General features: G+C 32.5%; 2 protein-coding genes across 4 annotated transcripts in view; one reads left to right on the forward strand and one right to left on the reverse strand.

Moving 5' to 3' along the window:
• Positions 1-8,960, reverse strand: part of LOC148626044 (cholesterol 24-hydroxylase-like) — an 80,774-nt gene extending 71,814 nt beyond the window's left edge. For all 3 annotated transcript variants that reach the window (XR_015919976.1, XR_015919975.1, XM_088569653.1), the window contains exons 1-7: positions 8,683-8,960; positions 6,563-6,640; positions 4,852-4,933; positions 3,978-4,051; positions 2,038-2,124; positions 1,455-1,593; positions 447-560 (exon numbers count right to left, since the gene is read on the reverse strand). Coding sequence is in view for 1 of the 3 variants with exons in the window: in XM_088569653.1 (XP_088425779.1) it covers positions 447-560; positions 1,455-1,593; positions 2,038-2,124; positions 3,978-4,051; positions 4,852-4,933; positions 6,563-6,640; positions 8,683-8,828 (720 nt within the window). In the remaining 2 variants the exon portion in view is untranslated. The remainder of the gene's footprint in view (positions 1-446; positions 561-1,454; positions 1,594-2,037; positions 2,125-3,977; positions 4,052-4,851; positions 4,934-6,562; positions 6,641-8,682) is intronic.
• Positions 8,961-11,189: 2,229 nt separating this feature from the next.
• On the forward strand, positions 11,190-15,338 carry LOC148626046 (uncharacterized). Its single transcript, XM_088569650.1, has 4 exons — positions 11,190-11,287; positions 11,733-11,822; positions 12,455-12,586; positions 12,910-15,338. The coding sequence occupies exons 1-4, from the start codon at positions 11,257-11,259 to the stop codon at positions 15,084-15,086; spliced, it is 2,430 nt and encodes an 809-aa protein (XP_088425776.1). The 5' UTR covers positions 11,190-11,256; the 3' UTR covers positions 15,087-15,338.
• The last annotated feature ends 488 nt before the right edge of the window (positions 15,339-15,826 follow it).

The following is a 15,826-nucleotide window of genomic DNA, read 5'->3' on the forward strand; positions in this document are numbered from 1 at the left end:
GAGAAAACTATGCATACATATCCCACTCTTATATCAAACAAATCATGAAAAGTATTTATTTCCCATTTAAATCAACCAAATCAAACTGAATCAAGAACGATAACTCTTGCAAAATGCCAATTTCATGTACAATCTATATAATTTGTATCTCAAATAATGAGAAACTACTAATACTGATTATGTGGTCTGTAACTGTTTCTGAATAAGAACTAAAAGTGAATTTTGTGGGCTTTTTGACATTCATGAATCAACTTCTGCCTGTTATTTATAAAGACTGCTACTAAAGTACATGAAGACAAAATCATTAGATACAAATGTCTCTATTGTTACAGTGTTCTATTTCTTTGTCAACCCATAAAAAATGATTATCCTGCACCCCAACTAAAGTTTACTGGTAAAAACAATGAACTGTGTCTGTTAAAATATATGTGTTAACAGATACTTACCTGAACAAAAGGTGTAAGGCTCTTCATGGACATACCATGGAGTATATTTCTTACTGCAGCTGGAAATGAATAATCGTTGTTGTTAAGACTGTTGATTTCCCTATTGAACCCAACCTGAAATAAACCGATTATTATTTATTTGAAATGACAAATTTACAACCATTTTTGTGTTAAAAAAATTGGGTCTAGATAGACTAAAAACTTTAAAATACTTTTCAGTCTAAGAATCTGGCAAACTGTGCATAAGGTGTGGCACATGAAGAAAAAATACACAGAGATTTTATTGCATTATCCAAGTACTTATACATCATAACATCAAGAACTTACTGTCAAAGTGTTTGTAAAGTTTGCCTTTTTAAGATATCAATAGGTCAAATTTAGTTGAAGTGCACTATGGAAAAATGGCAGGAAAATTTTCCCTGACCTTTTCAGAATCCTCGGGCTTTTTCCTTTGAATAATGCTTTCAAAATCAAGAAAGATAAAATCTGATCGACAAATCAGAAAGGTTATCAGAAAATAAAGTAGAATGGAGTGTTGTTATATCCTACACATGCAGTGACTGAATAACTGATAGGCCTAATTTTAATCAGATTGAGCTTAATTTGTAATATACTGTAATATATTTTGGGAAATGATCTTCTGTGAAAATATTTCGTTTACTTTTTACTCCTTTCCCACAGTCAGCAACAAAATTGGGTAAAAAATGTATGGTATGCAGTTTGAATTTTGCACATGATGCCAGAGTCAATGTCAGCAATTTACACTTGGCCTCCACTGACAAAAAATTGACCTGTCTGACAACCTAAGACAATATCATTTATCAGTGATATCAAAATATTGCAATAAAAATCAGTGGACAATCTCACAGAAAGTCCTAAGCATAAAATTAGACATAAGTTAAGAAAATAGCATTGTGGCATCTTTACTTACAACAACTTTTACACTTGCCACTTTCTGAGAAATTAATCACAAGAGCTGGTATCTTTGTTTTCACCATGCTAACTTACCTTCCCTAAAGTATCTAATGTTGTTCGAGAAAACTGTTTCATCAAACACACAGAAGTTTTGGCATGTCTAATCTTCTGTAGCTGTATCAACAGCTGATCGATACTTTCATTAAACTTAATGATCAGTTCCTTCAAACTTCTGTTGTACATTGTTTAAAATTGATAAAAAAAAACATTGGTTAAATTTGGTATTATGTCAATTATCAGCTTATTAATTATCATAGCTTTTTTTCTGTATTTAATGAGAGCATCTTATAGTATCTTATCAGTTGCAAATCCAGGAGTTGGAACTTCCTCTTTTGGTGGAAAAATAGCCTGGACCACTCCTTTTCTGGAAACTCTCTTAAGTACACTCATTTAGTGCTTTTTCACAGCACTTAAAACCCTTAATTGTACATACAGATTAAAAAAAACAACAGTTGAGACTATTTATTTCCAAGTAAAATACATTTTTTATAAAGATAAAGAAGTTTTTAACCTCATATGTAGCAGTCTCTTAGATGCTCAAAATATAAAGAGTGTGTGTGTGTTTTTTTAAAATATTTCCAAGTGTAACTACCTAATTTAGTTTTAATATACCTACTCCTTTTTAAACACAGGGTTCATGATGGTTCTATTTCTGTACCAAGTCTCTGTGTTAGTGATGGTTACCAGTCCATTACCCAGACACCTGCGGAAAACATGATGACATTTAAAGATAGATTTAAGGCAGCATTTCAACTGAAGAATATTAGAGTACAAAGCAGGGATGACTTCATGATTTTTTTTTTTTTTTTGGGGGGGGAGGGGGGGGGTTGGGGTTGGCAACCAATTAATAACTTCAGATTAAAGTCCTCTAAGACTTTACAACCTTATAAAAAATTTGGACCATTTCTTATTCTAAAATTTTAACATGTTTTTTTTTCAGCAACTTATCAAACTAATTAAATGGCAGGTAAACAGTTAGAAAAATAAAAGTACAACTAAATACATGTACAATGTACTAGATAAACTGTGAGCAATGCTCAGTAACTTGATACCCAACACTCTCCCCATTTGATAGCATATAAAAATAGGAGATGTGTAATGATTGCTGATGAGACAGTCATCCACCTAAAGTCAAGCAATGAACAATTAAACCTCTACAGGTCATGACATGGTCTCCAATGATGGGCAAAAACCATACCATAAAGCAAGCTGGAAAAGGCCCCAAAATAAATGAAGTAATATTATTCAAAAAGACAATTGACCTTATCTATTAAAAAAAAAATGTAAAACAAATAACAATGAACATAACAAATAAAGACAGCCACTGGACTACAGGTTCCTGGCTTGGGACAGGCATATAAAGTATGTGGCAGGATTAAATATGTTTTTGAGCATTAAAACCTCCCCCTTACTTGGAACAGTAGTGGGGAAATACAACAATAAAATGAAATATAAAAATCTGTTGACTTTGGATTGAGATCTTGAGATCGATACAGAATACAAACTGTTTAACAAATACGACAAGTGGCACTACCTCAAAATAATACTCACTTTTTCTGTAAGCTACTTCAAAATCCATAAAGCAACTTATAAGCACACCTTGTTTACTCAAACAAAAAGTATCAATAAAAACACAGCCAACAGGATTTAGGGAAAATATATCATAAAATGTCAAAGTAAAACAAGGTCTTTGTGCACATGCCAAGATAAAAAGCAATGATGTTCACATGGCATATTAACATAATAATGTTACATGTAATTCATTAATCTTGAAGGTTGTGAAAGAACTATTTAATGCCACCAGCATACTAGAAAACATGGAATAGAGTACCTTTGTAAAGAACTGATTACTTCAATGGATCATACAGCTGTCCATATGTTAAACAACAGGATTTATTGAAACCATATAACAAAATGTCAAAGAAAAACAAGGTATTTGTGCAAACACCAGGATAAAAAGTAATGATGTAAAGTAGGACAAAATGCAATATAGTTAATTTATATTTAATTTGTTAACAAGAGAGTCAAAGTTAGAACCAATAAAAACATAATCCAAAGATTTAACAATGGTATGGTGAAGATAACCCTTACAGATAAGTTTATTTTTCCAAATCCAAAGGATTCTGTTTAAACTTTCGAGATTTATTTATTAAATTACCATAAAACTAAGATGTGAAATTCCATTTTTGATCAAGTTATGACAAGTCCAACCAAACTTCAGCATCAAATCTTTACATTTACGTAAGAATTTAGCAAAACTCTTAAATAATTTGCAAGCAACTTTTCACCTCTAAAATGATTTGGATCAAATTCTAAACAAGGAGGTACAACAGGGGAATACGTAATGTGATTCTGTGAAAGTTTCATTAAATTCCATTCACCAGTGTACCTTTCTGTATAAGAAAAGGAAGGACGTAAGTACTGACATCCTATCACTGTATACCCCCACTGAAGTATAAAAAGATATTTATAAATCTTTTGTACCCTTTTCTTTATCTCAATACTTTCATTAAGAAGTCAAAATGAACATCTAACATCTAACTTATTCATTTATACCTAGAACCAAACACTTTTCCTGCTCTACTGTAAACATCCTCTGACTTCTCATATTTACCAGACACAAGCAATTCCTGAAGAAAAAAATAAACAAGAATTTTGTGAGCAATGACTCACTAGTGATACCCCCCCTTTCAATCCTGAAATATGGAAAATAAACAAAGTTGTTCTCAAATTTTCCCAAAAAAGGATCCCACTATACAGCATACCTACAGGAAGAATGTGTTAAAATTTCAAGCTGCTGTGATGCTTTGGACTATGGTGACAGTGACATTTAACAATACACTGTAAGAAAATCTCACGTGGCAAAAATAATTTGAGAATTACAGAAGAGGTTATCAAGTAGCAAAATTTTAAAGTTAAAACAACACAGTGGCAGATCAAGGGGAAGGGAACAGGAGGTTGGCACTCCTTCTTTTTATTGGATAATTTGTATTTTTCATAGGTCAAAATATGGTAAATGTCCTAACACCCCCCTTTTTTTGAGGAACCCCGGCTGGAACCCTTCCTTATCAAAGTGTGTCTGAATTCATTGAATTCTGTGCACAGTTGAACTAACATTGGTTTAATACTTTTGGAGTTACCGACTAGATAAAGAAGGTACCCATGACAGCAAAAACTGTCAAAAACTTTTTAAGTTAAACATGCTAAAAATGTAGGAAAACATTTGTGAATTTTTTCCGTAACAGGAGGTAAGCATAACGGACGGGTGGACACAGTTGAGCAGCTACCATACCTGCTTTCACTCTTGGGGGTGACGCAGGTAAAAATATACAATATTTACCTAAATTGGTGTAAATATAAAAAAATTCAAATTTCACATAGATACTGCATAGTAGTGCAAATGTAAAATGTTGTTATTCCCAATGCACACCTTTACAGCCTCTTGGTCGACAGATACTATAATTGGTCTTGAAACCACCATCAGTTTGAATGTATGTCCATAAGTTTTTGCTCTAAAAATAAAAATAAAACCGGTTACATTTTGTTTCTGAAAAGGGCAGTTAAGCTGACAGTAATGGCAGGTCATCAGTTTGTCTAATAATATTTTTCTATAGATTTATATTTATGTTATAGTATAAACTGGCAGTGCCAAATTTAAGATAAAGAAAAAATAACACAATTTAATGAGCTACATGTGTACAGGTTCTACATCTATATGAATAGTTCCAAAAGTTCAGTGTTAAGTTTTAGTAGAACATCTAATATACAAAGATCATCTTGCTACAGCTGATTTGAATATGTAGTGTTACACATTTTAATAAAGTTCAGTTTCTCCTGATTTGACAAATCAAAATGGGGGTCCATAGAAATACCCAATAATACCCCCAAAATACTACAAAACATTAGAAGATAGTCATAATAATTTTATACTATATTCATCTTGATACAGCTGATTTGACAACGTAAATATGTAGTGTTCACATTTTAAGTAACTGTCTGTGTAAGAATCATGCAAAGTCTGAAAAAATGTGACACACCCCAAAAAAGGCTACATATTTTTATCTTTGTAATTAAGTTGTTTTATGGGCCTATACTATGAAATGTGTAATTATTCATTAAAATGTGTCTGCTCCTAGGAGATAATCAACATTGAAAATCCAATAGATTTTATTGTATTTGGAGTGTCATTTACAGAGTTATCTCCCTTAATTTTGAAATCTACAGTGCATTCTATATAATTTTTATCTCCTAAGAACACAGGTTATATGAAAAACTGAATGTTAATTTCTGTTTACTATGGCAATTCAAACAATATATAAAAAAATAAAAATATGTAGGCTTTTTACCCATGAATCACATTTTGCATGATTCTTAGCTGGAGTGCTACTTAATAGTTCCTCCTCATTTGACAATTTAAAATGGGGGCCATAGAAATACCCAAGAATACCCCTGAATAACACTAACATTATAGGATAGTCATAATAATTACAGAAAATATTATTTTTTCAATTGAGACATGATATATTTGAATGGATTTTTTTTAACTACGAAAAATTGATGAAATAGTGTTGAATATTTGATCTACATAAGAACTTCAGTATTGCATTAATTTTATATTAAATATGTCTAGGCGGTGAGTAAATCATCAATTCTTGTAAAAACTACACCACAAATCATGGTACAATATATTAACTAATATTTTCGATTTTTTCATAACAATAAATAGAGAATAAATTTCAAAATGGCTTGCCACAATTATGCATAATTACCATTGCATTACTGGTTACACTGATAAATTCAGGTGTTCGTTAAAAAAAAAAAAACAAATCACAAATAACTTAAAATAAAAACATTATCTCTTATCAAATAAATACATATTTAAATGAATTAGGAGATTTAATGTATATTTTGAGGTATTCTTTGTCATTTGTACGTATTCTTGGGTATTCTTAAGGTATTCTTGAGTATTCTGGGGTATTCTTGGGTATTTCTATGGTCTGTGTAAATTGTTATTTAATGAAAAATCATTTCATGAATACAACAGAGGTATTTACATTTGTAAACTAAACTACTTTTAACTTAAATTTATATGATGACGACTTTAGTTTATTTTGAAAGACAAAATTCAATTAAACACTTACAAGTTGAGAAATACATCTCCAAGATGAATTCCTTTCTTTGATTCTGACATCAAGTAATCTAAATTTCCAAACCAGAAGCTGTGAATTAAAGATACATGGCAAATCAAATTTGTTGTTACTCCTGTAATACACAATGTACTGCACATGAAAGAAAATACTGTATTTAGTTGAATTTGTTAATTAATATACATTTACATATACATTGTAATTCCCTTTGTAAGCCGATACTGGATTACAAAAGTACATGTAGGCATGCACCAATCCCATAAGCAAGTAATCTACAGATGTTGTTTGAAATTACCCTAATAAACGCATTTTTGACATCTAAAATCTAAAAGATTTTAAATTGAAAAAAATTACAAGTACATGATCCTTTGGTTTACACACGACTAGATAAGCCAAAGAGTTATAAATTTACCTTTTTATTTGCAAAACTACATGCAAACCCATATGGGTCAAGTAAATACAAAAGAATAAACAAAAAAAAAAAAACACCAAAAACACAATATCAACACAAAAAAGATAATACAATACATCTAGATGTAGAGAGATCTCTTGACCGACATAGCCCTCATTTTGGCAATTCTATTGCTGCCTATTTCAGGCAAAAGTTCAATGTTTGGAGAACATGTAAGATGAGTTATTAGTTGATTGAATGGTTGGTCAGTGCTTAAGTACAGCTCTCCCTTAAAATCAGGCAGAGGCTTATGATTAGTGATTCGTGCATTTTTTATCCCTATTATTTGGTGTTGGAAATCCTTCTGTAGGCCTCATAGAAATTGTATTTAAAAAACATAGACATGCAAGTTGCCCACTGGGATTATTCACACTTAAAATTTGGATATGTTCTACTTCAGAAAAGTACAGGAAAATTTTAGAATTATACGCTATAAATACACTAAAAATATTTCACAATGTATAGCAGATTCAAGAAAATGAACAAAGGAAGAGTTGTTTTTAAAACATAACAAATTTGTTTGAACAGTTTCATTGATTATCTTGAGATATGATGAATCATCCTGTGCACGGTTTTAGACAGAACCATACTGAATAATGTACAAATGTAACAGACTTTTACAGTATCACTTACAAATGTATCTAAAAAAAGGATCTCTTTATACTATATTTCAATAGAAAAAAATTACATAGAGGGCATAATCTACTTTCTCTGAGAGCATTCTAATAATGACCAGTTTCAATTGCCAGTGGATAATCACTTACAATCTATCCTTAACTTGGTTATACATTGTCTAATTTTAAAACTTGATTTAATTCTCCTAAAATGTTATATGACATAGAGATATCTTCTATTTTAAATTCTGTTTTTAGTTTGCAATAAAGAAATACATGTAGTTATGAGCTATCAGTGAGAGCTGATAATTCATTGAAAAAAGTTTTTGTATTTTTCCTGCATGGCCTTTATAGCAGTTTTATACATTTTAACCAGAGACATATAATTAAAGAGATAATTAGAAACTTGTTAATTTGCCAGTTTATCTACAAAATTATCACCCGGTGGAGAACAAGATTCCCTGACCTTTCCACCTATTTATTAAACTTCTTTTTCCCCTTTTGATGAAATGATCTATAATTAATTGTAGCAGACGCTCAGAAGATGTAAAAATGTAAAACTGACAATTTTATCCATTTGTCTTTAAAAACAAAAAAAGTTGTGATAGGTTAATGTGAAAATCATGAATTTAATTTTGAATACTTTTCATTTTCGTAAAAATCAGGGGTAGTTAACTTGTTTTCAAAACTTCTTGTTGGTTTGTTTTGGTAGAAAGAAAATGGGGTAAGAACATGAAGCTAAGATATTGTCAAATAGGAAACTGAAGGTTTTATTTCAGTATTTGCAATACTATTTTTAGTTATGATCATCTAAAGTCATTTAAAGTTGTATTGTTGCTTAAGTAAGTATGAGATCTTGTTTCCCCCAAGTGATAATGCATAATTTCAGTCAGTTGCAAACCTCATTAATTACAGGTCTATGTTTTAACTGACAGACAGACAGACAAAAACTTAACTTGAAGTCAAAGCATGTACTACATAATAAGTCTACATGCTCTGAAGACTTTTTACAAAAAAACTATTTTGACATAATTTGCTATGAAATTCACCTAGTTCTTTTAGGTCCAGGAATGTGGTCATACTTCTTGTGTACTTCATGTAAGCAATAAGCAGCATAACACAAAATTACTGCTAGAATTGTACAGATTATAGTGATGAATGAAGAAAAACTAGGAATGAGAAATTCGAGCAACATTTTCTCTTCAAACAAGGCTTCGAATAAGATTTCCTGTTGGTAAAACGTTGCATCAACTGTTTAAGAGCTCTAATGCCCACAGCTACATTTGTTACATAACTTTCAAAAACTTTTCAATGGGTATAGAGTATGTTGGGGATCGAAACGACATATAAAGTTTTAGGACAACTCGGACTAAAAGTCTACTTGGACCCAGACTGCTTGCTCTGATTAGATTTGTATGCAACTTAGACAATAGTTTCCTAAAAAGTAAATTTTGGTTTATAATTAACAGAAATGGTAATAAGTAAAATAAAATTACGCAGAATCCACAACAAACTTTAAAATGAAGGGATATAACTATTTGATCTTTTCGCAATTTAGTTGATTCGTAAGGGATTTCACGGAGCGTATATTATGTAGAATTTAGGTCCATTTTTCATACAGAAAAAATCTCTGTTCTCTCTGACATCACAATAAGTCAAATATTACTTTAGGGAAAAAATCTGGCGGAGCCTTCCATGATATGACTTATAATGTCAGTTACACCTTTTCTAAAACCGAACAATCACTTTCTCAACGTATTCACCAACTTCAAGAGAGATATGTAATTCTGTATCTTTTTATAAATATAGATATATATTTTTGTATATAAATATTTTCGTATGTTTAAGGCTTACAAATGTTATGTTTACACATGTACATTGACAGAGTGGAGGTTTCTTTGTGTGAATAGTGCATTTTAACTAATTTTCCCTTTATTCAATCTTGACACTGAGTTGGAAGCAAAAAGTATTGAAAAAAATCTATAGTATGAAAAGAAATGTGGACTTCGGAGTATTAAAGGGGGAATCTGAACTTCGGAGTATTAAAGGGGGGAATCTGAACTTCGGAGTATTAAAGGGGGAATCTGAACTTCGAAGTTGCTTAAAATGTAAAATCGGAAGTCTGAAAATAAGTGACGTACGAAATGTCACCTCTCTTTTTCCGAAGAACCAGAAATCAAGGGAATCAAAATCAAACATATCAAATAGCATAAAAAAGCAAAAAAACAAAAAAACAAACAAAACAAAAACAAAACAAAAACAAAAACAAAAACCACAAAAAACAATAAGCAAAAACAAAAAATTTTTTTGATAAATAAAAAAAACACGTACAATGAAACAAAAGTAAATAAACAACCCGCATAAAATTGGGAGGCTGGACCAGATAAGCGTCCTGTGCATTTTTAGAAACTCATAAAATTTCGGGGTAGACGAAAGAGGAAAAGAAAACTAAGACACGGTGAACAAATCGGTTTTCATGGTGTAGATGGATACACCATAATGACTCACGAGTTCATGATGACGACCATGAAACTTTTGTAGTGATGACAACATAACTATGCATGTTCCAGGAGCCTAATTGTAAGACGTCTAGCACGGTACAAAAAGCGCTTATTTCGGTTAGCTCTGCTATAAAGTATGAGTTATGATTTGAAAACTACATACACAAATACTAAAGGGATGTTGCCACGATAAAAGGAAAGTTGACGACACGAATTTAGAAGTAATCGGCATTTGTTGTGTAGTTTGTTCACTGGTTTTCACTTTTCATCCATCTCTTCGAGAAAATCAAGATATGAGACCGACTTTATAGTGTCTGTAGTGTCCTTTATCTCAAGTTCTTTGGGCAGGTAATGTGATGTATAAAATCCCCAAATCTATGATTGTTTTAAGACAAAACGTCACCAATAAGCGGAAACTGGAAAGAAAGGATCTGGCTAAGCGTTGTTTCGTCTTATCAAGTTGGCCTCATAAGAGTGAAGGAATCGGTTAGCCATTAGTGGAGCACAATTGTTCCCATTGGGATGACAATCGTCTGTTGAAAAACACATCCACCACACTGGACAAACGTGTTGTCAATAAAAAAGTCTAGCATTTTCGAATAGCTACTAAAGTATTCTTATTCAGATATTTACTTTTATTGGCAAAAGATTAATATTTTACACCAGTAGGTCATAGTATATTACATTCTTCATACAAACACTTATATTGATTTCAGTTTAGAAAAAAGCAAAATTTTCAGAGCAATGCTCGATGTATTCCTTAAAATTATTTCCTCATAATAATATCCAAATTGACAAAAAAAAAATAATAATAAGATAAAATAAACATACTAAAGAAGCTGCGTGTGGAGTACCTTCAACACAACAGTTTAAAATTCATCAGTTTGTGGTGAATGTAATTATTGACATTACAATAAATAATATCATTCATCATCTATTGAAAGTCCATAGTTATTAAATAATGACTGTTTATAAAAGTTTATTTACTAGTGAGGGAAGATTATTCCACCGTCTAATCCCGCAACATGTGGGACATAAACCTTCAAGGCACTCAGAAATATTGACAGATTCATAGACATTTGATTACAAAATTAATAATTTTAAACTCACACAAATCCAGTGATGATGGGACAGAGGAATGGCTACCGAAAATGTAAGGTTGATACCGTTAGTTATGTATTTTAATATATTTTTTAAGAAATTAACAAAAAATGACAATTACAAGTAACGATTCCAATAATAATAAATTAAAGGAGATGAAAATGTTTAAATGTTCTAACCATGGTTAACAAGAGTCAAAGTGGACAAATAACATGTACATTAAATAATGCTCAGAAACTAAATCAGACACTTTTGGGGTAGTGGTGGATCCAGGGGAGGGAACCGAGGGACGGAACCCCCTTTTAGTGTAACATTTTGTTAATTTTGTGCCAAATTTGGGCAATATTGAGCAAAAGTAGCCTGGACCTCATTTTCAAAATTTCAGGATCCGTCCCTGTTAAATAGGTAATATATATTACTAAGATTTATTCCTCTTTTGACACCTCATGTAAAATTTGTAAACTGTCAAGAAACGCGGTTTCTTTATTTACTTATAGGGCTGTCGAAATCACTGTTTCTGTTATGTTGGTTTGTTACAATACATGGATCTCCAATCATTTCTGGACATGACCATAGACATGGTGAAGGTACAATGTAAACTCAAGGAAAAAAAACAACCCTTCTTAGCACTTAAAAAGGAAACAGTTTGCTTCTTTGATAATAATCGCTACTGTTTATTCCATATTAAACTGTTACGTGTATTACATTATTGAAGTCTTTAAATAGTAATAAGTCGAGAAATAGTTTAGGAATTAGAAATGAGGTTGTAATAATCTCCTTTTCTGGGCTCATTTTATTATGGTAATTGTACGCATATGTGCATGTAAGTTAAAATACTTTCAAGACAAAACTTATGTATGTTCAAATGTGCTCTTCGGGCAATACCAGTCTGCGTCCATACTTGTTTAAAGGGAAAAAATTTCGAAAATGAAGGTTCCAGAGTTTAGTTTTAATCTTAAGCAAACACCGGGAGTTGATAAACGGCCGATTTCAAGTAAAGCCACAGTGGGCAAATTAGATTAAAGGCTAGAATCAGAAAGAAATAAAGTTAAATTAAATCCCACCTAGTATTCAACAAAAAAGAAATAAAAAATACATTATTGTTTTTAATTCTCACTTGAATTTTTTGAAACACCAATTATCGTTACAATTGTGCATACTATTAGTTCAGTCTGTAAAAATATGATTGGAATACAATTCGATATCATTGTGTTTACAGGGCACTGTGTAGTTAGTGAATGGTCACCATGGAGCAACGTGAACTGTGTTAGCAAAGAGGTAGAAAGAACCAGGGAAATCATCTCTGGGAACAGGGAACATTGTCCAGAGATACTGTACGAGGCTAGACGAGGTAGAATTACGATATACGCTGTTGTTAAGTTTTGTTTTTGATACTATACTACCAAAACAAAAATAAATCAAAATTTAGCTGATGTAATTGGAAGTTAAACTGATAAAACAAATACGAACAACAAAACAAAAACAAAACAAAAACAAAAACAAAAACAAAAACAAAAAAGACAAAATAAATCAAATTAAAAAAAATATTTAAATACAAGTGATGAAAAAAAAACCCAAAAAACAAAAGAACAAACAAACAACTTGAATTACATTCAAAAAGAAGAACACACACCACCTAATGTATATAAATTTGGTTTTAATTTTTGTTTTCAGTGTTGATTCACCCACCAATAGTGTCCAAATGGTCAGATTGGTCTTTACCAGATATAACGGGGGTCATGAAAAGGTCACGGACTGCGTATGGATTTTGTATTCGAGCTTTTCTTGGACCTGACTTCCCATTGGTAGAAAGGAGACATAGTAACAAAACTAACTTTGACATTTATAAAGAACTTGACTATAAAGTTGTTAACACGGGCGAAGATTCATTAAATGAAACTACGATAACTGATTCTGGTGAAACGAAACAGGAAACTACTCAAAATGGGCATAGTTCAACTTCTGATAAACAGAAAGAAGAATCTGACCCAAATTTCGTTTCGAAAATAGCTGAAGTGAATATAATACAAGGGAATGAAGACATTGCAAATAAAACCGATAAAACAAAAGGAAAATTGCCAAAGTTTTTGAAAACAGTGTACAAGAAATACTTCATCCAAAACCCGAGACCCTTGGATCGTTACTATATATTACCCTCATACAAAGTCAATACTAAGCCTCTTGCCCATGTTCTTGTGAACCATTACAAAAAGTCGGCAATCATGAACGAAAACTTAGAAGTAATTACGACAACACCAGCACCAACTACCGAGAAGACGTATTGGAATTCCAATAACTTCACAGACTATAAGGAAGAATATAGAAAATGGTACCACGGCTTACTAAATGCAGCTGTCAAGAACCAAACCGGCATAAAAGCACATACATACTCTAAAGCTTCAGACGATGTATGGCATCATGTATCTGTTAATGAAGTATTTAAGAATGGTGTCGTTGCAAAACCCGGAAAATACGGTTCAAACCCCAAATCTTATGGTAGTTCTTATGGTGGGCAACAAGTATCAGGTGGATCTTATGGCACAAAGAAACAATCAGGAAGTGGATATGGTGGAAATTATGGTGACAAAACATCATCTGTCGGGTCATATGGATCCCCATTAATTTCTGGGAGTTCTTACGGAACAGGTTCAAGGAAGTCATATGGACCAATCAGCGAGATAGGCGCAAACCAAGATAATGCAGATGGACATTCTGGAGGCTACGGTAGCCCATTCACTAGCAGTGGAGAAACCCAACAAGCGTCTATTGGACAATACGGCAGTTTACCATCTCCCATGGGAGCAGGATCCCGTCATTCTTCTAACAAATTACCTGAAAATACTATGAACGTTCATAGTATCAAAGCTCTATCAAATTATTCAACACAAGATACACCAGAAGATATTGAACAAAGGAAGAAATATCTAAAAACAAAGAAAGATTTTAGCGATATATTCTCAATTTTGACGAGCGGAAATGCTCTTCCACCACCGCTACCCGGGAACGGTTTACTAGGAGGTCATAACCAGAATTTTTATCCCCAACACAATCTTCCACAACCATCTATGCAATCTAGTTCCATATCGAGAAACTTTAGACACAATGTTCAGAATCACCAAAACAACATAGCACACGCTTCATTGTTTAATAACGCACACCATTCTCCAACACAAACAGGTATTCATGGAGGGAATAACAACTCCCCCTTTAACTGGCATTCACGTGGATCCCAAGTACCTTCTGGTTCTCGACATAACCTACAGAAACTACAGAAATTTCATGGGTCTCATGTTGCAGCAACAGCTAATGGTAGAATTAGAAACAACAGACCTCAATCTTCTTTTAGCGTGTATCCACCCGCACCGGTACCCCAACATTATAGATACCCTCCAGCAGGGGCCTCACCTGTCAGCCGCAATGTAAATAATAACAACTCACCACATACAGGCCAACTATCCTTCCCAGTCGTGTCGCATACAGGGGCCCTACACTCTAACAATTTTCCAATATCTCAAGCTCATAATCCGAAACCTAGCCATATTAATCATCATGCAAGACATCATATGAATCATTTCAGTGGAACAACAGGTGTGGGTCAACATGCTTTTGGTCACAACAACGCCGATGCCAAAACATCATTTAACAAAAACAAACAGAACGCAGAAAGTCCGTTCGACAAAATGAGAAACGACAAATTTCTTGCTTCAAGAGGAGGTTTTGACAATATATTTTCCATTCTATCTGCTAATGAACACCTTACAGCCGACGATTTACACCATCTTCACAGAGCCACGGACAATTCAAACAACCAGTTTGGTGTGAGTGGTATTCATAATCATGTTTGGAAATAAAAAGGGTTAAAGCTAAAGATTTTATGTTTAGTGCTGTGAATACATCAATAGATTTAATAACTATATTACATAGGTATTGTATTTAACTAAGAAGATATGCAGCAGCCACATCATTTATAATTTTGTCGACACGTAAATTATTTCGTGTATGTTAGTATCTTCGAACGAAATGACAAAACACAATGAAGTTATTGGTTTGTGCTGGTTTCCATAAATTAAGTAATTTTTGCTGTACATAGTTATGCATTTTTTTTTTTAAAAATTGCAGGCACTTATGGTTTTAGTTGCGATTATAGCAAACGCCTACGATATAATATAGAGGCACGTAATGGAAGACCACGATTATTTCATAATGTTTAGTGCTTTTTATTGAAATGTATTTTACCAAGGTGGTGGACATGTTTTTCAACAAAAAAAATTTGGCATTCATTTGAGTACAAACTGCGCCCCTCCCCAAATGACCCACTTTTTTCACTCGTAAGAAGCAAACAATACACCAGATTTTTGGCAAAGTTTTTCTTCATCACTCTTTTCACTATATAGTTGATGCGCTGTTACTGTTGTAAAATTCATGAAAAAAAAAAAAAAAAAAAACAAGATAACGAACAAACATACTGCACATTCCATGTTGTCAATTTTCCATTTATCTTTCCATCAGTGTTTCTGCATATGCGTTTATACGTCATTCAAACACTTGCCAATGCTGTACTAAAATTTCATATTTTGCGAAACTTCAAGCA

The sequence above is a fragment of the Perna viridis genome, chromosome 2, assembly GCF_037379345.1.
Source record: "Perna viridis isolate PV_CMFRI_1.1 ecotype Kerala chromosome 2, ASM3737934v1, whole genome shotgun sequence".
Lineage (NCBI taxonomy): Eukaryota > Metazoa > Mollusca > Bivalvia > Mytilida > Mytilidae > Perna > Perna viridis.

What these genes read in the sequence shown, in the direction of transcription:
- LOC148626046 (XM_088569650.1), top strand. Translation starts at nt 11,257, where the DNA reads ATGATGGGACAGAGGAATGGCTACCGAAAAT. An exon ending in GAGGAATGGCTACCGAAAAT is followed by an intron (nt 11,288 to 11,732) that starts GTAAGGTTGATA and finishes ATTTACTTATAG; the next exon opens with GGCTGTCGAAATCACTGTTT. An exon ending in ACTGTACGAGGCTAGACGAG is followed by an intron (nt 12,587 to 12,909) that starts GTAGAATTACGA and finishes TTTTGTTTTCAG; the next exon opens with TGTTGATTCACCCACCAATA.